The 26,742-nt window shown below is 38.1% G+C and overlaps 1 protein-coding gene across 3 annotated transcripts in view; it reads left to right on the forward strand.

Annotated features, from left to right (window-relative positions):
- LOC117431214 (protocadherin-1-like) overlaps positions 1-26,742 on the forward strand; it is a 116,024-nt gene that overhangs the window by 64,559 nt on the left and 24,723 nt on the right. The window contains exons 4-5 of one of the 3 annotated variants that reach the window (XM_034051944.3): positions 10,020-10,239; positions 25,636-25,722. The exons of 1 other annotated variant lie outside the window; for it this stretch is intronic. In XM_034051944.3, the coding sequence (XP_033907835.3) occupies positions 10,020-10,239; positions 25,636-25,715 (300 nt within the window). In that variant the 3' untranslated portion in view covers positions 25,716-25,722. The remainder of the gene's footprint in view (positions 1-10,019; positions 10,240-25,635; positions 25,723-26,742) is intronic. One more of the 3 variants, XM_034051943.3, reaches the window with a different exon arrangement.

The raw sequence follows: 26,742 nt of genomic DNA on the forward strand, positions 1-26,742 counted from the left end.
GCTAGTGTGTCAGAGCTGCTCAAGGATGCAAAGGCGTTTGGGCTTATCAGGGAGACACAGAAGCCTTGAAAGCAAAAGAAATAGAGGGTGAAAGAGAGAGCCTGGTTGAAAATGCAGAGCTGTGCACACTCGAGGGGAGATGAGAGTTAGATGCTCTGTGAAGTGAATTCTGCACCAAACTTCCCAGCAGGGTTTTGTTTGTGCGCTGTGGCTTCACTGTTAGATCAGCGATTCTGCTGACAGATCCAGTGCTCCAAATCATGGAGAATAATTTAAGCCATTGCCTAGCCTATTATAACTTTATTTAAAGCACTGTGATTTGGGTAATAGCAGAGTTTTGGTGGATCCAAAAAAGCACAATTGTTTTATGGCCACTTTTACCTCCAAACCGGGCAGACTCCCTCTTCCATCTTCCCAGAAGGTTTGGTTCTGCTTGGTCCATGATTTTCTACCATGATTTTCTCCACACTTTTAGCACTTCATCATAAAATTATTTCAGTGATCCCTTTGATATTTTGCTATGTGACTTGTACATGTTTAAATTTACTGTCAACATGATCTAACCTTGAATAAACCATTGGAATTTAAATTGTAAAATAACTAGTATTATTAATTCTAAAAATATATATATTAATTAAGGTTGACAAATGTTTTGACAAGGTGTCTTTATCAATGTCTTTATCAGTGTCTCCAGCGATTTGTGTCACCCTTACATTGTGTGTGTGGGTGTATAAATGCATACTATTGTACATAATTTACCATGCTCATATGTTTATTCTTCAGTATTACCAAAAATACATATCAGTCATATTCAAAAACCACAGTTGAAACACTGCCAAAGCTTATCAACAACTTCTCACATTGGATGAATAACAGTATATTGTTTTAGTTGGACAGTAATTATATAGTAACATACTATAGATGGGACAATATACAGAAAATATTTTTTGCAATGTATTGATTGATATATTTTATTATTATGTGATGTATTCTCTGATCCATAATATTTTGTAATATAGTGTAGCCTGCACGGGGAAGGCAGTAGCAGGGCTGGTAGGGAACGTATTCACACATGAAGACATAAACCCGATATATGCTCCTTGCAAAGGGGCCGGCTCTTTTGTACAGCGGTATCGGCGCTATGCTTTAGTGCAAGAGGTTCCGGGTTTGCGCCCGTCCTCTGCCTGTGTGTGGATTGCCTCGCCCTGTGTGATGCGCCTGCCTGCGGGAACCAGGATCTCTACAATATGAATACAGATATTGTACTATAATTTTCAAAATATTTTGTTTCCGCAAGGGAAGAAACAGAAATGACTTCCACCTTAAATATTCTGTCTTTCTGTTATTTCAAATTTAGGCAAAACTTCACACTCAATAGTGTTTTAAAGAAGAGGAAACACTCTGGGGACCTGGCTTCCTCCCTTTCTTTCAAAAAACCTGTATCTTCAACAGTTTATTGTCGTTTGTGTTTTGTTTGTCTAGTGTGCTCTAGGATGTTGTTGTATATTTTTTTGGACAGCCATGCGTTGCCTCATATGCTCCAGAGAATTCAACCCAGTGGAGTGCTGATACAGTAATAGATGCTTGCCTGTTTTGTGTCTCATATTTGTAAGGGAGAGTGTGTAGATGTGCAATTTCCTTGGACTTACGTGAAATATTTTGATGCATTACACTAGCTACAGCTGTTTCTTCAACGTAACCCTAGTAATTCATTTTTGGTTGAAGAGACTTGTCCTTATCCAATTTATGGTGGTTGGTTGAATTTGAAACTACAATTACAGTTACCCAGAATTAGGGGGATTCAAGAGTTTTAGGCTTTAATTGGCCTGCATGTCCAGAAAGAAAATGTGCAAATACCAGGTAAGAGACTAAAATATGAGACCAAAATCATAAGTGGCGCAGTTGAGTGTTTAACATTAGCCACAGATTGTTATAGCTTTTATGCTTGAGAGTCAATGTGAGAGACCATTCTTTATATGTAAGTATGTACACTCCCTGTTCCCAGTCTAAATCCTGATTAAACCGGGTCTTGGTAATTTACTGACTTCATTAACTTTGCCCAAAGCTTTGTAGAACTTTAAGGAGACAGTGAAATATGCAGTTAGGACTGGATTTTAGAAAAATAACCCTGACCTCCTCCATTTTCCATACAAGCATTTTTTTTCTGCGCAAGTAGCCAATGACAGAATGATTAGGGGCTTGTGACTGCATAGTTAGGGATAGAGCTGTGTGCTTAATGAAGCATGGCTCTCAGACAGTGCTTTAAGCTGGCACTGGGTCATGCATTCAGTACACGCAATACAGTGATGGATTAGCAAAACAATAAATGCTTGTCTGCCGAGAATGTGAAAGTCGGGTTGTTTTTCTCCCGCAATGACAAGCAACGGAAGGTTTTCTTACCCTGTCATTCTAGTATTTAAAGGTGCATCCCTGTGCAAGGTCGGAAACGCACTCTTCAGTTTAATGGACTGTTTTGTCTCATTTTACCTTCAGCGGCTGCACCTCACTGCTTATCATGGTTCAGTGTATGAGTGATCTCTTATTTACTTATCTTTACAAGTTTTTTTCTCTGTGTGTTTGGTTCAAATCTGTTAAGGTCAGCTGGTCTTTGCAGGAGCATGCTCCCTCTTCTTTACAGTTCCGTTGTGCTCCTCCAGGTGATTAATTACTTTATTTTCACCATTGATTAAAATGCAATTAAAAGCTGCTTCTAGGATAGAAAAAAAATCCCATAAGAACAATAGCTCTGGCTTTACTGTTCGGTACCACATCATGGATCATTATTGCTGTGTTACCTGTTTGACAATGTGTCCAATAATCCACTACCAGTGCACTAGAGCCGCTATTTTGAAAAGATCTTTGAAACAGATGTTAGGTTATAAGTTTAAAAAGTTGTCAGGATATTAACAATGCAAAGAAAAAAATACAGGTATGTTTTTTAAACAGTTGTAGCAATACGTGGGGACGTGTAACGCTAGATATTTAATAAATAGCCTTTACATACATCGCTGATGAGAACATACATGTCCTGAACAACAGAGGACGTAGTCTATCTAAGGATATAGTAATAGTTATGAAAAAACTAGAAAATATAACTTTTAGGTATGCTCAAGATTAGATGGGATTCAAGTCTGAACTATATTTCTTCCATCGTCAGGGCTGCGTTTGTGTAGAAGCACCCAATACAGTGTCCTATACCAGCTTAGTGGAAGAGCAATGCTGTCAGTCAGGACTACCTTAAAGGCCTCTACACACCGGATGCGATGCAACAAGAGAAACTGTGCAGCGATGTGACAAAATGAATATAACCTATTCGTTTGATAAGTATCTTAGACACCACAGACGACACGACAGGTGGTGCAGCGGTGACACCAGGGCGACGCGAAATAAGTAGAACTGGTGTGTAAGAATACCATATATATGTGGTAGGTAAGTGTTTCTTTTCAGTGAACTTAAAAGACAAAGCCAGTGAGAAGAAGTCTGTAATTAAATTATGCTGACAGTATAATAAAACTGTCAGCAAACAAAAAGAACGCAGCTCAAAATCGTTAATTATTTTAACAACATGAAGGGAAAGACAGACGGACAGGCAGACACAAATGAAATACACGATATGCCTTTAAATTGGAGGGCCTTTGAAGTCTGGGATGCAGAGCTCGTTGCAGGAGTCTTTCTTTGATCACAGGCAAGATTGACACTAAACAGAAAGATAGAGATGTGTAACCTACTAATTTACTGTGAGGTAAACAATTACTTTAGAGTACTGAAGTCCAAATAATCTATAATAAATCCAAATAAATTATTTATTTATTCAAACAAACACAATGCTGCCTTCTTAATTTGAGCAGAAGGGCTGCTTGGTTTAGTTTCTAATGTGATTAGGTGAAATAATTCAGAAGCGTTGAGAAAAGGTGTGTTGAATTGTTAGACAATCTGTTAACTTATTTATTTGTATCCATGCTATATTTTGCTGTATAAAAGATGGGGTTATTGTACTTGAATTGTGGTACCACTATCCTTATATCAAATTTGAAAAAGTACCAAATAATAATATTGTAGTGAAACTTGGTTAACGCAGACAGGCGCATCACACAGGGCGAGGCAATCCACACACAGGCAGAGGGCGGGCGCGAACCCGGGTCCTCTTGCACTGAAGCATAGCGCCAATACCGCTGTACAAAAGAGCCGGCTCCTTTGCAAGGAGCGTATATCGGGCTTATGTCTTTGTGTGTGATTACGTCACCTACCAGCCCTGCTGCTGCCTTCCCCCGTGCACGCTACACTAATACTAATAATATTAATAATAATAATAACTACACATAATACACATTTTTATCACAGTTGTTTTTATTTTTTTGTATGGTGCTTTTTTAAAGCTGCTGTAAAGATAGTGGTGCCATAATCAAATGTAACCCTCATGTAGCTGCATCACCATTTACTTGCCCCCTTTCATTCACCATTTATGTCAGGTAGATGTCTGATTAGAATCAAGACAATATAATGTCATCGATCTTCAAAGTTTGAGAGCTTTAATGTTCCTCCTGCTGCTCTTAGCGACTAGATTCTCGTGGCCTTTCTGTAAGACTGAGGAAAAGGGTGTTAATTGGTGTTGTCACAGTATTTTTCCACTGGGAAACCTGGTGTTTTAAACCACATGCTTATCATCATCATATTATTATTATTATTAGACTAAACATATCCTTTCTGGGAATAAAACATACATGTATTTGTTCTTCTGGTTGATATAGAAACAGACGACTATGAAGACACTTCATTGGCTGTCTCTTGAGGGTTATACAATTATTGTGCACACAGTCCTAGATTAGCTAGGATGGAAAACCTGGTTGTTAATGAGAGATGTTACCAGACATGAATCAAACATGAGTTTCTTCTTTTTTTAACCCTTATTATTCTAAAAATGATTACATTTCATCGACTGAACTAGAGCTGATGAAATTGTGGATTTTTATATAGAAAATATCTAATTATGTATTGCAATAAATTGAATTGGTTTGTTAGTAATTTGTCAGATACACCTTGAAGTTCTGTAATGTAAGCATTCGTGTACACAGACTTGTAATTGTTGTTGTTAAAGGGAATAACCTGGTGAGGGAACTAAATAAACCACTATTACTGCAGTTATTCCTCAAAAAGGTACCTGGTTACTCTGTAATTTCATTTTAGGAAAGGGATACAAGCCTGGAAAGTCGGTAGTTTCTCACGTTGGTGTCAGCCTAGCTTTATAAGTGGTCACAGTAATGTTGGGTACATAACTGCCTTAACACTGACATCATTTCTAGGGAGGGAATTTAGCACCAAAACCCCAAACCCTGAAGCTATAGTGCTGCACCACTTGACAGTGCCTGTGGTCCATCCGGCTTAAGAGTTTAAGCAGCTCCCACTTAGAAAACAAAGGTCCATATTTGCAACTTGTATTTTTACAAACATTAAGCACCGTTAACATCTCCACTCACCAGGCAAGCTGTTGATCCTAATGGTCTGCAAATCTTTTTTTTTTAAAGGATTATATTCTCCCCCTTCTCTGAGATATGTCACACAGGCATGATTTTCAGAGTCATAAAAAAGGAAAACCTCAGGTCAGTTGAATGTAAGCAGGACAGGGTGGTAGACATTAATCTGAAAGCTATCTTAATGGAACATGTAGGAAAGAGTGACATTTATCTCTTCGATGATGACACTGGTAAAACAAAGCATATTTTGAGTGATTGTGTTTGTTTCTGGTGAATTCAGAGGGCATTTATCTCTCAAATACTCTGTATATATATTTTCCATGGCATAATTAGATCACCCTAGTGATATGTCAGTTTGCAGACAAGCACTTTAGGGGACAGTCTTTCCAAAGTAAACTTTTTTATTTATGATCAGGCTTCCACAATTAGGCCATGAATGTGAAAATGACAAATCTATAGACACAGACGGTAGAATGATATCAAATATATTCATTTGTATTTGTTTGACTAAGTTTGGCAGTCCGATTCAAATGATATGTATACTGGGAAGCTGGGTAATAAAAACATGCATATTAAGTTATCGCAAGATTTGCAAATTAGAATGCGCCGCAGTTCAAACAAAACAAAACCTGTGCAATATAAACAGAAACATGTTTGTGATGACAGAGGGAGCCAGGTGCGCTTGCTGTCAATTTGTCATTTTTAATTGTATTCTACTTTCAGATATGATGCCATTGATGCCACTTTAAAGTGCATACATATAACAATGTAATCCCAGTGCATGTATGTAATATGTAGTCACATTATCATGTGTAAAAGATACAGTATAGTAAATGTGTGTTTGAATTTGTAATGGTATTAATTTTCGCAGCTACTAATAAACAAAATTAACAAAGGGCTTCTTCCAAATATGTCAGTGGTGCTCTTCTGCCTCGTCCCTTCATTCTACTTCAAGAGTTAACCTGAAAGTACACAGATACATGTGTCAAAGGAAAAGAAGAGATTGTTTATTGAGAAGGAGAGCCAAAGTGTGAGGCTTCCCATACTCAACTGGGTATCTCAGAAACCAATTGCCGTTTTCACAATGAACCACATGATTGTTCTATGTTCCGTCATGTGACTGCTTAAAATAGAATGCTGGGACACGGTGGGACTGCAGCATTTAAATATTTGGAAGAAGCGATTCTTAAATGTAGTTATTGGTTTTATTGCTAATTTAGAAACAATAGCATGAAGAAAATCAACTATGTGTTTACTATGTGCATCTTTCACATGAGAAAGTGAGATCTACAAAATGATAGTACCAGTAATTTATATTAGCTAACTACTAAAACGTTTTTTTTTAGCTTTGTTATTAATGTGTACTGCAACACCCAATGATGCCTTCATGTGCCCTTGTGCCTTGCACTTCAGTAATCTCGAAATCTTACTGAAGTGCACCTGCAGCACCGCGAGCACTATATAACAGCAAAGCATTTAAATTCAAGTCAACAAAAACATCAGTGAATTGCAAAAAGTAACTGATGACTTAAGATGTCTCCACCTCTGAAGCGTCTGTCAAATACATAATAATAATAACGATAAAGTTGACATAATGTCAGTGATAATATTCCTATTTTTTGCACATCCTTCATGTATTTGAACAAATAAATATTACATTATGGTGGGTAAGGTATCCTTGCAGTTTTGTGTTGTCGTTCAGGACACTGACAAACATAAAGTTTTATATGGCAGCAGTGGGGGTTACTAATACAATTTAGTAAGTATATATAACAATGCTTAATATTACTAGTTTCTGTCACATTGTGTGTTCAGAGTGTTTAGGAAAGGAGGCATCTCTTATGTTAAGGTCCACAATGGTTTACTGTCAGCAGATACAATGACAGGCAGATTGGTGAACACTATTTGCACAGTACTTAAAATGATGTATACTTTATATAGATGACATTTGTAAATAATGTAATCCATTTCAGAAAATGACACCAAGATTTTTTGAGCATCTTACATGTCTGAAACAGGTACACGTTGTTTTCTACTTTGTTAATTGCAATATCATTGAAATGCACAGGGAACAAGCAAGCACAATTATGTGGGCTTTTCAAAATGATTACACTTTTTTTTATATATAAGGTTCAAGTGTGTGGTTATTCAGAAAACAGATTTCTTTAGTTCTTGATTTGATAATGACAAGGAGCACAGAGACTGTGCTAGCAGTGTAAAGGACCGCACTGTATTAACAACATGCAGAATTCCCTGTGCAACATTTTCCCTAATCCTAGCATGCTGCACCGTAAGCCTGCTGTTGTGATGCTGTGCTTCTAGGTTAAGAGACTAACCTGTCTAGTTAGTGAAGCAAAGGGAAAAGTCAAGCCAGTATTTCAGGTTAAAAGGTTGTACAGTGAATGGGGTCATCTTTTAATTACTGAGGAGATGGCTGGATGATGAAGGCAATTAAGCAGGGATTAAGGCACAGGCATACCCTACACCATTAGCCTGCATATTTAAGGGCTAACAAGCAGGAAGGTATCTATCTACTGTCCCGGTTCTTCTACCGCCTCCCTTCTCTTGTGATTACTCCAAGACAACTATCTCATTATCTCAGCTGTCTCTGTTTGATTTCAGTTTTAAATCAATCATTTATTGGCCCCTACAAACCCCCTCCACCAACCACCATCTTTCCTTAATCACAGAAGTTTGTGAATTTGGTGTTCATGAAAGTAAAGGGAAAATAGCACTTGCTATAGTTTTGTTGGTTGGTGCTTCACCAAAACAAGTTTGTGCAAATGTGTATTGGGACGATTCATTTTCAACGTGACCTGTATTTATTCCAGTACAAGCAATATATTACTATTATTATTATTATTATTATTATTATTATTATTATTATTATTATTATTATTTGTTTCTTAGCAGATGCCCTTATCCAGGGCGATTTACAATTGTTACAAGATATTACATTATTTTTTACATACAATTACCCATTTTTACAGTTGGGTTTTTACTGGAGCAATCTAGGTAAAGTACCTTGCTCAAGGGTACAGCAGCAGTGTCCCCCACCGGGGACTGAACCCACGACCCTCCGGTCAAAGCCCAATATAGAACCAAAGGACTAGAAAATGTATGTATTTAATAACCCCCAACGTTGTGTGTGGGAGTGCAGGTTTGCTGTTTAGTATTTAAGAATAACCAAGGTCTGTACCTTCTATCAAAGCAGAACAGCATGCAGTTTGTGGAAAAACTGACATTTTGCTGCCAAAAAAAAAATCCAAAGCAGTAGATGGAAAGCATGTCAAATTAAATGGTGGGGAGGGTAAGAGGATTCCATTAGGAAAAAGCCATTGGAAATGGCATTTTAAATACTGCACAGCTGTTTGCTTTGCAATCCCAATGGAGCTGACAAGCATAGGATTCAGTTTGAGTTTTACATTTTCAAATATTAACGACAGGTTGCTTTCTTTCAGATAACAATATGGTGTGTCATGAAGGCGGCTGTGCCGTTAGTGTCCACAGTTAACATGGCAGTAGGTGAGCTGGGCTGGAGGACAGTTGAGTCAGTTAAGTTAGCTGGATATCAAAGCCATAAACGTAAGCGTTTCTGTGTTTGCAATACATGAGAAAGGCTTTAGACTCCTGAAACCCCAGAAGAAAAACTGCTTCAGGTGCAACAAATAAAGCTAGTCTTTTGGAGCTAACAGCTCTGCCTAATGGTTCTATGGAAAAACAGTAAAAAACACTTTGTTGAAGCACATGCTTGCATTATTGATACCTCTAGCATGCTGAGCAGAGGGGTTGCATAAGTTGCATAACTTGACTCTTTTTTTTCATCGCAGAGAGTAAGCTTGACAATGTTAGTTACAGTACTTCGAGACAGTTAGTAAAACTAAGATGGTTGGGTGAGTAAGAGGATTGGTGACGGCCTGGGTTTGCAGTCTTTTAGCTGCCAGTTTATGCTGCCAGCAGCAATTTGTTTCCTGCCTCTTTGAATAGTGACTGAAACTAATTTCTGCCGGCTTGCTTTTCCCCCTGGGGGAAAAACATTCTTAGCCTCTGCTGATGGAGCTTGAGATGTGTTTAGTTATGAGTAGGTTTATTAATCACTGTGTGGGGGCACTATCTGCTAAGGTACCTGGTCCCAAAGGTTTTCAGTGATCACAATAACTTACACTAGTGTGGTACCATTAGGGTATAATGGCTTGTTTAATGTGCTGTGCTTATCAATGTTATACCCCGATGAAGACATTATATATTGTCAATGATCCCATAGCATTGCCAAGCTACTTTATTTTGCTATCACTGGATTATCAGTGAATAATGGCTTTATTATTGTGGTGATTATTTTGATTAATATACACTATACTACTATAATGTGAAAGCAATGTCAAGGGAAATGATTTCAGCCATAAAAAGACCAAGAATAAATCACTTCAGTTTAGAAATGTTAGGGCTTAAGAAATAGATGTAACCCTTTTCTATAGGCAGGGACGTTTCGTATTATGCTCATGAAGCCACCCATGCTTCAAGTCTCGTTTTCCTCCTGTTTGCTCGCAGCTGCCTCATCGACGGGTGACATTCTCTACAGCCAATCAGGCACAAGACCTGCAGGACTCCTCTCAGCACAACTATTATGACAGTGGGCTAGAGGAGTCAGAGACCCCCAGCAGTAAGTCATCGTCAGGACCCCGAATTGGACCCCTGGCCCTTCCCGAGGATCACTATGAGCGCACCACTCCTGACGGCAGCATTGGCGAAATGGAACACCCCGAAAACGGTAAGCTGCTCCACTCTGCCACCAGTGCCCCTGAACTTTTTCAGTAATGTCTATTATAACCCTTACTCTATTCAGCCAGCCAATCAGATTCATTGCTTCATGTGATGGTAAATTCCTGCAGAATGAGCACAGCACAACACTGTTACTACGGTAAGGATGCAACTTTGATTTTTCTTCTTAATTTTAAATATATTTGTATTATTAAAGAGGTAAAATACACATCTCAGTGAACATGAATGCAATGGAATTCAAAATATAATATCCTTGTAAGGGTTAAGGCAAATTTTCCCCTTGACTGCATAACTACAGAGGTTAGAAATAGCAGGCATCATCTAATCAGATGATGTGAACACGCATCTATATGCCCTGCTTGTTCCGTCCAATCAGAGCCAGTGTCAAGGTGAAGTCTGAAACCAAGCCATATCATTTTATTTTTTTCCATAGATCAAATGTATGGCATCTGTAAAAACAATTACTGTGTTTGCGGTGAGTAGCCTGGGGTTAATTTCTCCATAAGGAAAACTCTTGTTCTTTCTGTGGCCCTGACACAGATCCAAGCATGTAGAAAAGAGGTCAGGGGTGCATTGGTCCTACACAGTGGCTGAATTCATTTGCCTTTCCTAGGGAAGTACTGTTGTTGTATGGGTGTGGAATTTAGAGAAGCTGCACATCGGATAGGGGTGGTCTCTTTCAGCGAAAAAGATTTCCAGGATGCATGAGTATTGTGCATCTACTGTACATACTGGAACAGAACCAAATTATACACTGTGTGCAAACAATAAATGTGCCTAAGATCTTAAGATTAAGTTCATCATTAAACAAACAGTCCAACATGTAAACTCTCAGATGAGGATTCATTGTGTCAGACAAGGAGACAGAACAGAAACTGTGAAATACACTGGTGTACTCCAAGTATAATGAAAGTATATTTCCTTTTATGACTTAACCCTCCTGTAACCAAAGATTTTCTTTTAAGTACCATATTCCCTCGAATTTAAGATGCCCTTGAATTTGAGGAAAAAATAAAACATCAAATAAATATGCATTTACAAAGATACAACCTCAATTACGCATCTGGAGGCAGTTTGCGGCTGTCTGCTGTCACACAGAGTATTACAGTTATGTGCTGCTTCTCATATCCAGTCGTGATTATTCACACCTGTTTTTCTCACAATTTGTGAACTGTGGTATTGCTTGGCATCTCAAAAAATATGGGGTTTGATCAACATTTCCGATCTGTCCAGGCTGGTACTGTTGGTTAGAAATGCTGAAATTGTAAAAACTTCTCTTTGAATTCCTCAGGAAGCTAATGATGCTTCTTTGAAAATGGTTGCCTGTATGTCATGGATGATTCGAGATCAGGCAGTAATATTTTGGTTTGTCTTTTCTCGTCAGTAAGTCACGTTGCTGCTTGTGTATTCGGGCAGTGATGTCTTTGTTCGTCTTTTCTCGGCAGTCAGTCACGTTGCTGTTTGTGTACTCAGGTAGTCACGTCTGTTGTTGACAAATTTAATACACGCATCACTATACTGTACTCGAATTTAAGACACAGGCTATTTTTGAGAAGAAAAAAATGCTTTAAAAGTGCATCTTAAATTCGAAGGAATGCGTTAAATTGGAAAAATGTACATTATGCTTCCTAATTAGACCTTTCCTCAATGGTAAATTCTAAAGTGGGATCTTTTTTAGCCACCTAAAATCTTATCCAGCTGATAAATTTTCCAGAGCTTCAAGTTGACATAGTTTGAGTTTTTTAAATGTAAATAAAAGCTTCGATTGCAGTGGTCTCCGCTATGTTTCCCATCTGCTAGTGTTGCTTCCAATGACAGATATGATAGGTGGGCACGTGTGACGGATGCTGCCTACAGCTACACATGGAATCTCCTGGTATTGTGATTGGGTGCTCTTGCATGGTCAACACAGGGTTAAACAGAACTCTCAACATCCAATACACTGGATGTCATACTGAGCCTGTGTAGTGCCATGCACGCTCAGCTCAAAGAGGCAGGTGAAAAAAATTAATATGAAAATGCAAGTACAAGTCACTAGGCATTCAAGTTTTAAATATGTGCAAAGGTCATTTTTTAATATAATTTGCATTCTCCAATGAATGCAAATAACTCAAGGGGCACACACACACACTATATGTATATAGTATTAGAAAGTTAAGGTGCTAGGTAATTTGGACAGCAGTTTGTCACACTTTTTGTATTCCTTCAGTAGGAACACATATGTACATCCAATATAATTTCAATAGATGTATAAACATATTGTTCTTATTTAGTATACTTCATTGAATCTCCATGTACTTTATTGTGTCAAAGGTATTGTGTTAAGCTGGCTAAGAGTCTGTATTGTTAAACACTCATAGTTAACCAGGGACATGACCCACATGTTAAAGGAGTTAAAGGGGTATCCCAGTAGTTTTAAATTTACAGATCATAGTCACTTTGCATTATGCTGCTCTAAGAACCAAGAATACGATGAGACTGGTGCATACAACTGCTATAAATCAGCTCTGAGAGTCCTATAGTGCAGACTAGGGATACTAATTCTTCTTAAATAAAATAGATTGAGGCTCTTAATCAGTCTATCAGGAAGCATTTATTAGATTATTTTAGTTTCAGTAAAAGTAAGTCCTCATTACTACACAAGAAGGACAATTCAGGATTCTGGTGGAGCAAAATAGGCCTTTTGTCAGTGGTTTTTTTTCTAACCCCAAAAATCGAATCAAGCATCCCAGATAATGGACAGTAATTCCATTAGCCCTGCACATGATCCTTCCTTCTGGTAAATCTCAGCGCTTCCGCCAGACCCCCTCTTCCCATCCTAATTTCCTAATTTCCTTTAAATAATAAAATTGGATTGCCACTGTTTTTCAAAATGGATCCTGGCATTCTTAAGGAGGCAACGTCACACATTTGCGGTTCTATTTGTAATTACTGGAACTAAACTGAAACTAAACAGCATAGTAGTTTCAATATGCTTTTCAGTTATATTTACTGTACATTTTTTGGGTGTGTTTCTGCTAAAGGTTTGGCATAATTGTGACAAATGTTTCCCCATAAAATTGATTCATACAAATACTTCTGTGTTTTGGAATAAAACAGTGAAGAATTTGGTGTTAAGTAAACATTATAAGGCAGCTTTCTTAAAAAGTTATGTTTGTGACGGTGAGTATTTGAAGCTTGATCAGAAGCCAAATTATGAACAGATATGTGGCCCTACACATTTTTTTTCTTTCTTTTTAATACATTTTAGGTTATGAGTCTTCTAGCAGATGGAATTTGATAATTGCTTTGGGAAGCAGTAAAGTAACATTGTAAATAACCTGACACATTTATAGATAATTATGAGCCACTGAAACAATCTCCCATTGTCAAGATTTAGCTTCTTAATTTATTGTGATGGGTAGAAAATTCACACAGGACAGCACACACCTATGTTGTCTGATAAATAATATATCCAGTATATGTAGTTTCGTGTTTCAGGCAATTTAGTACAAACCATCTCCAGAATTAATCACTAGTACAAACTGCATATTAATCTTATGGTTGCTGGACTAGTTTGAGGTTATTGTAACTCAATTATGATAATTATTGAAAAGGCACATTATGTTAAGGTTTTTTACATGTGTTTTGCAATATTACCATGTTCCAAACAGTATGTCACTAGTTCTAATCATAAAAGCTAATTTGATGAATCAAATAAACCTTTTATTCATGAAACTATAAATAACAATGGCATTGTTTGGCTTTCATCCATCAAAACAGTCTTTAAATAACAGTATTCAAATTATTCAGGAATTAAAGCTTTATGAATTTGATGAATTGCAATAAAAAACAAAACCCCCAAGACACTGAATATCCTGCCTTCAATTCCGCAAGTATTTTTAAAAATTACACTAGTAAAATGTGGGCTTGAAATTGTCACAATCATTTTGTCAAGAATTTTATGAATGAAACAAGCAACTAAAGACAAACTAGTTCTGTTCTTTGTATATTTAATACATTTTAAGATTCAATATTCAAACATAAATTTATCTGTCCTGCCATTTTGACCATCCCTCTCTCTTTACCTGGGATTAAATGTTGGGTACATTGATTTGAACTCATTGAAATGTGCATGTTTCCCTGTATGTTTGTGCCTTGAGGAGGAAATGTAAGTTTGGACACTGCACAGTTAAGAGGCTATTTTTTGAAGAAAAAAAAAGAACATCTCTTCTCCTGAAACCCTTTACAGGAAGTGCAGGAGCTGGGTGCATTGTGGTTAATCAAAGGCCGACTTCTTGTGTGCATGCTTCCCACGGATGCATCACATTATTGTCTTTTTAAGATCATCAAAAATAAAGAGAAAATAAACTAGTACTGTTCTGCTTGAGCAACTGCAGGGCAGACCCACAGTGACAGGCATGTTCTCAGCCTTCGCTGCTGGGGGGATACGATGTGTTTCGCATTGTGCCTCCATCTCCCCCCCCCCCCCTCCATCCACTAACCTCCAGGGGAGCGACTTGGGGTCCGCGTTACAGTGAATACCAATGATGGTTTCTGGCACTGGGTCAGTGCCTGTTTCCTTGCAGCTGTCAGGGTAGCAGAGATCAACTGTATGGTCCCTTTGGAACACTGCTTGACAAAGACTAAGAGTTGTGTAGTCTTAGCTGCCCACAAACATTAACTACAGGCAGTACTACACACTATCAGGTCTAGTTAAGAATCAAAAACTAGATTATTACAACTCCCCCAGAGAGACGTTTTTGTAAATCCACCAATACCACATTACATATTTTAGGAGTGGGCAGTTCTCTGTGGAAACATACTATGGTCCTTTACGTGGGATATCTACATGGATCAGTGCTAACTGTGATGTTTGGGTGGTATATTGACAATGGGTAAATCTTTCACCTCAATAATTAAGTTCCAAACAAGGCTGAGAACATGGGGGATGATTCTGCATGGCAAACTAATGGCTTTTGTAAAAGTTTAGCACAGTATTTTGCATGGTATTTTTGCCATTTTATACAATGTATTTACTACAATGTACTCTGGTTTGCTACGTTTGGTAATATGCTTTATCATACCTGCATTACCATGCTTATCTATGCTCTACCATGCTTTCAATGTGCTTTATTGCAATTTGCTATGTTTTTACTACAGGAACATTTTATAAGGGGTACTGGTTCTCCAACTGCTTAGCTGAGGATAGTGTCTGATGACGAGGTGTAACCCAATCATAGGAACTGAGCGATAGCCGATCAAGTATCTGCTGGAGAGGATGACCTTGTCCCCAACCTCCTTCTGCTGACTAAGGGAACCACAGAGCATAGTGCTGCTTTGAAATACAACCTATCCTCTGAAAGTGAACTCTTCATGGAGGATAGCCCAAACTTATCTAGGGCATGTGGACTTGGCAGTGCCTTTAGCATTATCTCTAACCAGTAAGCCGTTATATGTAGTTCAAAAAGTTATTGAGTAACTCATAGAAGAAAAAGAAACATCATGATGAATAGTTTCGTTAAATGTCCTCCAATACTTCATCTGTAACAACTAGGCTGATTAGGCCCAGCTCCTGCTGCTTGGCGTATTGCAGGAGTCAGAAATATATTCTTAAAGAAATATATATTAGACTTTGGGGGGTTTATTAAATGGACTTGTAACTCTGGACTTTCGAAACTGATTGACACCCATGTGGTTAACACTGGTTTGCAGATGTAGTTTTATGCAGATTAAGGTTTCATGTATGCACGTACTGTGCTTTAGAAGCATTCATGCAATGGATTTTATAAAACATTGGCTCTTAGGGACATTTTCAGTCCTGCTGCCTCTCTCAATCCTGGAAGGGAATTTATGTAACTTTCCGCTGTTGTTTATTTCTTCCTTATCTGCAATACCTTGCTGTGCTTCTGTCTCAGTGAATAAAGAGCCCTAGTCCGTCCCAGCCTCCCTCATAGTTAGAGCAGTAAATTGGCCAGCTCTAAGTGAGGCTGCTGTGTGATGTATTGTGGGAATGATTATGCTGAGTACAGCACTTCTTCCATTGAGAAGGAGGGGGCAGTCCCATTGGGTCTGTTTGTACACACCCCGCAAGTTCAGCTCTAAAGCCAGGTAAAGGTGAACCAAGACAAGCCAGCATATACACAGATAGACTCCATCACAAGCCTTTCGTTAAAGACTTTTAATGGAATTTCAGGTTGAGGAACCCTGTGTCTTATAGAAGCTAGGGGCTAATCCAACTTGACCTAAAATAATCCACTGTTTGGGAGGTCTCGACTTAATATTGACTTGTCAAAAAGGATTTTGCTACACAGTTGATTGTGTCTGTATACAGAAAACAAAAGCTTGTATGTGATATGAACCCCTCAACTCTTCATTGGACATGATTTTTATTCTCATTATGCAATGTTTTTGCCTCCAAAATACATATATAATTGATTTCCTTGTAGAGAATACAATCATTATTTGTTCATTTAATTATGCATACACATGGCTGGTATCTTGTTGTTAAAAACAAGCAAAGCATTGTTTCTTTACATAGAAAAGAAAAACTGGCCTTACATAACTTAACTACTTAAATGTGATGCACAACATTTCAACATAAAAGACAGTACTGCCACTGTGGTTTCAATCTGTTTTGTACATATTAGCATGTCACAAACTGAATATATTATTACAGTATTAATACAATATTATATGTAGTTATATTTTGCTAGTTACCTTGGTGAAGTACAGCTTAACAGAAGCTAAGGAAAGCACTGGTTACCATGGTAAATTATTGTAAAAGCATAATAAATAGCTAAATTACCACGGTAAACCTTTATAAGGAAATACCTGGTAACTTTAATATGTTATTTTGCCAGTAGGATACTTTTATTGGCATACTGCTTTCAAAGGCACTTTAAATGTAATTCTAAGTCCAGTGTACAACAAGTTCAGCAGACAGATTGTTTCCTGCATGGCAGTAATTTGATTGTGGTTTTGTACTGTTGAGAAAGATGGATAAACAGTGTTGCAATATTATGTCAACAGCAAGAAGTTGGTGCCAGTTCAGCAAATAAAGACAGAGATGGGATAGGAAATGACATTTCTTTTGCCAAGCTATTCTATTAGCTGCAGCACTTTAAGTCTTCATGATCCCACAGGTGTTTTCACAGTTACACCAGCCTCTCATCTGTGCCTGTGTCATTACATATGGCACCCCCTTTTTAAGCCACATACTGTTTCACCAGTAGGAAATGATGATGTGTGGGCAGTTTCAATGTCCTTGTTTGGTATGTTGTTTTAGAAGTCAAAGATCCATACAAAACAACCCTCCTCTTCCAATTTTACCTTTATTCTCTGGGTGTCCAGTCATCTGTATGAAACTCATGCAGGGTTCCTGTAAATTGAGATTCCAGGTAAGTTCACTGGCTTCTTTTATTGCTAGAGCAGTAAAGGCAATAGCAGACCTAGCCTGTCACTATACTTTCTGCCTATAAAATATATTTTTTTATAATGCTTTTACTATGACTTTTTTTAAGGGTTATTTTCTGATTTAAATACAGTACAGTATACCTCACCCCGAAATCACTGTGGCAAGTAGTAGTTAACTTTTGGTGTCCGAGATATAAATTCATTACCTTTTAAATATTATTTAAAAGAAGAAAAGAAAATTGAAATCCAACTGTATAGCCCAACAGAAGCTGTTTTTGGGGGGTAATTAAAGGAAATTAAACACTGCAGGTTGAGTGATTGTCGGCAAAACGGGCCAAGTAGAAAACTGATATTATAGTAACATTCAAGGTGCAAAAAAATAATAATTCTGGTGCACATTTTGAAAGGGCTGGTCTCCACAAGAGAAGGGCCCAGCAGGTGGAGAGTTAAAGGGTTTGAGTTGAGCATCTTATGTAGACATGACCCTGAAAGGTAATCCTGTAGGACTCAGTCGGGGAAGGAGATTGTTACCTGGGGATAGACCTAATTAAAATGTGATTTGCAATACAAGGAGCTTACAGAGAAAGCCTGCATTTCAAGAAAGAATAAATGTACCAGAAAGCTTTTGTTTTCCTTTAAATGAAGGAGAGTTGGGGTGTTATTCCAGCAAAGGATTATACTGTTGGAGAACCCTAAGGAGTGATGCACAGCAGTTTTGGATTGGATTATGCCAGCCAGTCATGACATTGTCTATCCCCATATACATAGGGCAAAACGTGACACTTGTTATGTGCTTTGGACGTTGAACTGTTTAATGTATTTCTCAAGACTGTCTTGAAATGAAAAGGTTAAAGTAACCCCATAATAAATACATGTATTATTATTATTATTATTATTATTATTATTATTATTATTATTATTATTATTATTATTATTATTATTATAGTAAATACAGAAACAAACAGCAATTTTGTTACATAACAAAACCAGTAACTTACAATTACAATTTTACCATGATTCTCTAATACACCCTTTATCTAAAATCTTTTTTCTACACTTGTGTTGAATTCCCAAAGCTGTTGATTTCAAAACCTGCTCGGTCTTTACCCTCAAGTTTCTAAGGATTAAGGGCTGCTAGTGGGGCTATGATAAAAAACAGGCCTCTCTACTCCTGAGAGGGCAATTTAACTGGTTTCTACTAGGTGGGTGTTCAGATATTCCTTGATTAGATATTGTTAATTTAGAGACTGTGAGAAAGTTGAACCCATTCTCTCTTTATTTTGTATTGCTTGAGGCATTTTGCTTATGAAAAAAAGTTAAGAAAGCATTCCTTGGATGTTTGATATGTTACAGTGTATATATCGATCGATTTCTAAGTTGTAATTTTTTTGATAACAAAAGCAAGAAGGGCTTTCGTTATATTTTCCACTTTTGTTTTACCCCAGGCTGCTACTCAATGTGATCTCTCTCCCTGGAATTGTGAGTACTGCCTACCCATCCTTTCTCTTGCGCTGTTTCTCTCTAAACTCTTATGTTATTGAAAATATATATATGAAAAATGTTGCGAGAATCTCTTACACATTAGTCATGGGTGAAATAAATGTATTTTTGTACGATGGTACAGAGGGGAAAAGAGAGCCATGAAGTTCGCTATCCCAAGAATTTGGCAGGAACCCACTGACCATTCAAGCAACTGCTACTTCTGCATGGTGGACCTTTCCAAACGTCGGACTGGCAAGAAGGCACCTGCTATCACGTATCCAGACCTTCCTTCATCCATCGCCCCGGAGCCACACTGCCATGAGCTCCCCGTACCCACTCCTCCGGAGAGAGAGCAGCCGTCTTTAGAAGAGAGCAGCAAGTCAGAGAGCGAGGAAGACGTTGTAGATCCAGATGACAATTTCAGAGGTGGAACTGAGGAGAGAAACCCATACTACCCCAACCAAAAAGACCTCAACGACTTGATTAGAGATCTTGGTCTCACCAAGTCCAATGCCGAGCTTTTGACGTCTAGGCTCAAGCAGTGGAACATGTTGGATGAAAGTGTGCAAGTCGCAGATCAGAGGAAGCGTCACCAACCTTTTTCCATCTTCTTCACCCGTCAAGATGGGTTCTGCTTCTGCCACAATGTGACCAGTCTGTTCGAGGCAATCGGAATCGCCTGTAACCAGAATGAGTGGCGCCTCTTCATTGACAGCTAATCCAGGAGCCTCAAAGCCGTGCTGCTCCATAATGGTAACAAGTACCCGTCTCTTCCCCTGGCTCACTCGGTGCACCTCAAAGAGGATTACAACAGCATCAAGACCTTGCTGGACGCCTTGAAGTATGATGAGTACGGCTGGGAGGTCATAGGAGACTTCAAAATGGTGGCATTCCTGATGGGTCTCCAAGGCGGTTTTACCAAGTTTCCCTGCTATCTTTGCCTTTGGGACAGAAGGGACACCAAGGCGCACTACCACAGACGGGACTGGCCACAGCGGACCGAGTTCTCTGTGGGGAGGAACAACGTCAAGTGGGAGCCACTGGTGGACCCCCGGAAGGTGCTGATGCCACCACTGCACATCAAATTGGGCCTTATGAAACAATTTATCAGAGCTCTAGATAAGGAGTCGGCAGCCTTCAAGTACCTTCAAGACTTCTTCCCTAAGCTGTCTGAGGCAAAGGTCAATGCCGGTGTCTTCGTCGGACCACAGATAAAGAAGATCCTGGAGTGCAATGAATTCCCCAAGAAGCTCACTAGTAAGGAGAAAGTGGCTTGGAACAGCTTTGTCGCAGTGGTTCGGGGCTTCCTGGGCAATCACAAGGCCGAAAACTATGTGGAGCTGGTTGAGACTCTGGTGAAGAACTACGGCACAATGGGCTGTAGGATGTCCCTCAAAGTCCATATCCTTGATGTTCATCTTGATAAATTCAAGGAGAACATGGGAGCGTACTTGGAGGAGCAAGGCGAGCGCTTCCACCAGGATATACTGGACTTTGAACGCCGCTACCAAGGACAGTATAACGAGAACATGATGGGAGACTACATTTGGAGGCTGATTCGTGAAAGTGATTTACAGTATAATCGTAAATCTCGAAAAACTACTCTTTTCTAAATCTTTTGTAGTCATTTTTGTATTACTTTAGTATAAATACATGTTAATTTGGATTCATATGTTGTTTTTTTCTGACTTTATGTGAACGAAAAGACACAAATTTGCCCGTTTTCTCATTGGAAATAGGTAAATTTCAAAATATCACTGTCCTGGTCACAAAAGCAAAGTTTGTGGGGAATAATAGCCATTTTCTATACTTTTGAGGCATAAGCAATTAGGAAATAACACTTACTACCCAGGAACAAAAATTGTGTTACATAGTGATATCAACAAATCTAATTTTTTTTTGTGACAAATAAAGTATATTTTTATAAAAAGTATGTACTTAAAGTAATGTTAGATTGTGTCATCACACATTTTGAAGAAGGTTTTATTTCTATTGAAAATTGAAAGTACAATAAGGCTGAAAGAGTAAAATCAGCTCATTTTGAAATGAATGAATTAGAATGAAAAGCACATAAATTGAAAATGTAACCTTTCAGATGATATTTTTGTGGCTAGACTCACTTTGATGAATAACAGCGATGGTGATAATTCGGAGTATTATTATCACTAGTAATATTAATATGCGTATATAATATATAAAGCAGGCATCATTCCCTCACATGATTTTGCCACCCGTGTCGGTCCTGGGCTCTGCAGGCAGTTCCCTACATCAGTCCCTCCGTCCTTTGCTTATTTTTGATGGTCTGACTCCAGGGTGTCTTGGGTCTGCTTCTCTTTTCTTTTGCCTTTAGGGTTTTATTGAGGGCTTTTTTGGTAACATAGTCATTCATCCTGAGGACATGGAAAAGCCATTTACATTTCTGCTGGTCAACCATAGCTGAGATTATTTCACCAGTACGCATGTATGGAGTTGTCTGATAATCATGTAAGCTTACAGACAGCTCATAGACACACTGTAATACATTAATTAACAACCACTTATTATGGAGCCCTAAAATATGTACTAATTATTACATCACATTTTGGATTAATAGTACATTATTATCCCAACAATTATATTTAAGCACTGGAAATAAATGAACATTAGTTCTGCTTTATTACATGGAGAAATCAACTATTTCTCTAGAGTTGCCTATTCCAGAAATACTCTGTATTCCCCGATTTGCAAAGGGGTTGCTGTCTGTGCACAGACTGTATACAGAAGTGCCAACTTGTTTGAGCATGCATTCATGCAACAGATGTCATGTTATCTTGCTTGTGTGGAATATAAGATTTGTATACTCAAGTTGGCCTAGTTGGAATAACTTTTGCTTGAAAAATAAGAGGATTATATCACCATTGTACATTTGTCTCATTTGGTTTTGTGTTCTCTATACATTGATTCCATCCTAGCCTTTCATGATTGGGATGCAATCAGCAAAGCTCAATTTCATGGGGTTTAGTGCTGCAGAAATTGAAAAAAAATGGCGGTTTGAGGAGAGCTTAGCCTCCCAACTATTAAAACCCTTTGACAAAGAGATATTGGATGGCTGTGACTGGGAATAGATGAGCCAGGCTAAAAGAAAGAGAGGATTATGGGATTAAAAACTGCTGGCTTTCTATATGGTGTCTTCATTTAAAATGAAAAAAAGGTTATTGTGACAAGATGGGCAACCAGTAGGTTTGCCATTATGGAAAGTTGGTAATGAGACAGTGCCCTTTTGCCTGCTTGTTGTTTGTCTGTGACGCAAGGCTGAAGTCTGAAAGACTGGGCTGAAGTCTGAAAGTTTTCCGATTTAAAGTCAGTGTTAGAATTAATTTACTGATAACCCTCTGAAATACAATACTTCATTGGCATGCAAAGGGGTGACTATTTCAGTTAATTAATTAATTGCTTAGCTTCTGCTCTTAGACATAAAACTTTGTTCCTAACACTTTCCCCATTAAAGACACAAATTAGAAGCTGAGCAATTTCCTGTACTGCATATGTAGATATTTCTCTACACACAGAAGCCAAACGGCAGAGGCATTTGCAGCGTTTTCATTGCAAATGTCCTTTTTCACACACTTGTGTCCTCGTCCTCACAGTACTTCCACTTGAGTAACCAGCTTAGGGTTACTTTGCCACTGGATATCATACAGTAGCTTAGGATTTCAGTGCGCTTATACTGCTAGTGGCTCCTATCTACTTACCACTAGGATGACTGTAGGACTCTGGTGGCCTGTCGTAATTTCTGTTCTAACCAAGAAAAATTCACCTACCCTACAGACAGGAGCCCCAGAGTTTTCATTATAAACTACATCTGGGCAAAGGCAACAGTGCCTGGGAATCAACCCATAACCTTCCAACACTAAGCTGACCATAATTGAAAGGAACGTACATTTTATGGGTCATTTTCAAAGGAATTAAGGAAGAAAACATGTATGCCTGCATTCACATGTATGGGATGCAATGTACTTTCTTCCTTCCATACCTTGTTGTATTTATACTACCGAATCTAATGACTTTTGATGATGTAGCCTCTTATACCATATATTTGTTACCTTTTGTTTGCAATAGTTTTTACCTGATTTGCTAGTTGGGAGACCAATGCATGTGTTTCAGAAATATTCAGAATACTGAGCAGAAGGTTTTTAAGCATGCAAATGGAAATACGTATCCTGTTATCATACTGTCATAGTGACTGGTAATAGTGATTGCAAGTTAATAGACATTGCAAGTAGGAGCATATGTTGCTCCAAAACCACAAGACCAAAAACCCTTCGGATGCCCCAGAGAGCTCAGCAGACCACAGCAGGAAAATGCAAGCTTTTTTGTCTCCTTGCAGATATATCAACAGGAATCTCAGTGTTCAACAGGTTAAAAGAACTACAGGGGGTAAGGATGAGGGGGCACTTTGGCTGAATGATCTTTTGTGGCATGAGGCTTGTAATAAGCAGGATTTCTGCTTGACCTTTGACTACCTTCCTTCTGCTGGACCTTTCAACTATGGTTAATTACACCAGCACATTGCTCCTACTGGGGTAGCTCAGCAGCCACAACAAAAGGAGCATTTCCTGTCTGGCTTCCTTAAAGAGTAAGTAGCGAGGTTCCAAAAAATATAGGGCCTGATTTTCCCTGTGGGCAAACTGCCCATCTAATTCATTTCCTATGGAGTGAGCAGTTTGCTCACAGGGGAAAATACAGCCCATAGTGTTACACGTTCCCACGTGTTGCTACAATTGTTTAAATAATGTACCTGTACATGTTTTTCCATTGTTAACATCCTGACAACTTTTTACACTTATACCTTGAAGTCTGTTTCAAAGCTGTTTTCAAAATGGCCGCTCTAGTGCACTGATAGTGTAAGGATTATTGCCCACATTGTCAAACAGGTAACACAGCAATAACAAACCATGATGTGGTATGTAAAAAGAAAAACCAGAGCACTTGTTGTTGTGTTAGTGATTTAGAAGTCAGATCTCAATCATTATTTAAACAGTTGTAGCAACACGTTGGGACGTATATTTTTTCGGAGCCCTGCTACTTACTCCTTAAGATCTAATTGTGAGTGTGCTTTGGGTATGCAGACATTTGTTTTTGTGTTTGTTTATTGTTCTGCAGGTGCATCCATTTGATCATCACTCATCTATCTGTCTGTTTATCTTGCTGAGCTATCACTTGCCGTTTGCCTGTTTGTTAAGGATTGTTTTGCTTACATACATTGTAACAACATATTCTTAAATATAGGTGTTTTAAACAACAGCTTATTCACTCCATTTAGCAAGACAACTAACAGAAAAATGTGACTGATTATTCTGCTATATTACAAAAAGCTAATGACAAAATCCTTGAAAGAATAAACTCAAGATCACATTACTGACATTTACAATCATGCAGATGAGGTCCTTCCACACAGAGCCACAGCTTACGAAGGTGGTAAAAAACAAAACAACTTCATGTCAGCCTTCCTGAAGGCATTTCTACTGCTCCATGATATAAGAAAATATGTGTCAAATGTGACCCTAGAACCCAATTTTGTAAAATAAGCAGAATGGTATAGAAAAACAGCTACCTTAATGTAAAATGTATTTCAGTTCAGGACATCCAAAGAGCTCAGCACAAACTGCTAGATAGTTTCAGAATACTTCAAAATATTACCATTGGGGTCAGATTTGATTTACAGGAGGGTTATCTTATATCTTTCTTAGTATCTGTCTTATTCTTCCAGCCAGTCTAGCGCAATCTGTTCCTGAGCAACTAAATTTATTTTTTAATAAGTTGCCAGGAAGTTTACTATATAAATCCATCTGAAAGTGCCAAATTGGTTGGTAATTCCCTCAAAATCATATCATAATATTTAGAATGACCACTAAAAAAAAAAATGATAAGGCCAGTCCTGGTTTAGAAGGTTAGAATTTGGGATAACAGCTGACTTAAAAAAAAAAAAAAAACATTATGTGAGTCTGATGTTTCATCTCATGATTTGATTTACCTCATTCAATTAAATAGAAAAGACGTCACACTGATACAATGGCTGGCTAAGCACTATCATATGATAGGGCTCGTGGACAGAAATCCTCAGACTAAGACTCTTAACCCTGGAATTACTGATACTTGTCTACCATGTAGTCTGCCAAGTCATACTTGGAGACATCAAGCCTCTAAGGGGTTTCCATAGAGATCTTCTGCCCCCTTGCTGAAGCACAGCAGAAAGGAAAATAAAACACCCACCCCTCCCCTCATGCACACAAACACACACCTCAGACCAGCTGGGCAGAAACTGAGGGGGAAAAAAATATTATCATCACAACTGGCACTGAAATCCATTAAAATACATAAATAAACACATGTCTACAGTGGTCCCTGCACCTTGTATTTTTTTATTTTTTTATTTTTTTTATTTGCACTGTAAAGTACTTTGAGATGCTTCAGTGAATGTAAGAATAACATGTATTGTTATCACTGTTGTTGTATTACTCCTTTCCAGAAAGTGCTGTTGGACCTTTTAACAGCCACAAAGTAGACGGGAGCTCATCCAATAGACGTACCCTTCAAACACTGTGCTGAAATGTTGGTAGGTAAAGTATGACTAGGTTATCCTTTACCACCAAGAATGTTTAGATACTTGTTATCTTGCTTTGTAATTCGGAAGCTGTAGTTTGCCTCCTGTGTGTTGAGTTTACACTGAAAAGCTGGAAGGTCTCTTCAATAAATGCAGTACTGGTGGATGTTGACTGAAAGGATATGCTGTGTTTACTTAAGAATGAATTCCAGAAATAAACTGGATATTACTTAAACAAAAAACATGGGAGTTTCCATGGAAATATGTAAAAATATACACAGCCTGCAGTTTCCACACAAAAGTTCAAATTAGGAACCTTCTCTCTGGTAGCACTCCAATGGTTAACACTCCTTCCTGACCCTTGTATGTGTTTATCCTAGACTAAGTTTATGGTGCTCATGTAGCAATAGTTATGTAGATATCATGGCGGGAGCCATCACAATTATTTAATGTAGGCTTCATAGTCTTGGCTGATTTAGTGTTGTTAGAATCCATATGTAAGCAGTCAAGTTGACATATCTTTCTTTGTTCTATTTAATACCCATAATGCTATCAGGGCTGTAGAATAATAGAGACTTATTCAGTGTACAAACACAAATAGACAAAGAATGACAAAACGGATACAAAAGCAATATAAGCAGCAAGGCATACTGTGGATAATAAACACAAGCAAAACATTTTTAGTAGGTCATTTCATAGGTGATTAGGTTTTCTTTGTTCTTTAATCGTGCAGTTGCCACATTTAGATATGTATGAAGATATACAGTAACTCCTACCCATGGAAATACTGACCAAAATGTTGAAATTGTTTATAAAAATAAATACAAAAGAAAACTTGTATGAGCAATTTATAGAGATTCTCAATCTCAAGTTTGTAACCAACTGCTATGTTCCTAGGTTTTGAGGACGACTTCTTTCAATAAGATTTAACTGTTAAAAGTAATAAAAAAAGAGGTGGGGTAGCTAAGGTGGGGCAAAGAGAGAGGCGATGGGGCTTGCAATTCAAAAGCATTATAGGTACAAGTACCCTTT

This window comes from Acipenser ruthenus, chromosome 22 (assembly GCF_902713425.1).
Source record: "Acipenser ruthenus chromosome 22, fAciRut3.2 maternal haplotype, whole genome shotgun sequence".
In the NCBI taxonomy this organism is placed as follows: Eukaryota; Metazoa; Chordata; class Actinopteri; order Acipenseriformes; family Acipenseridae; genus Acipenser; species Acipenser ruthenus.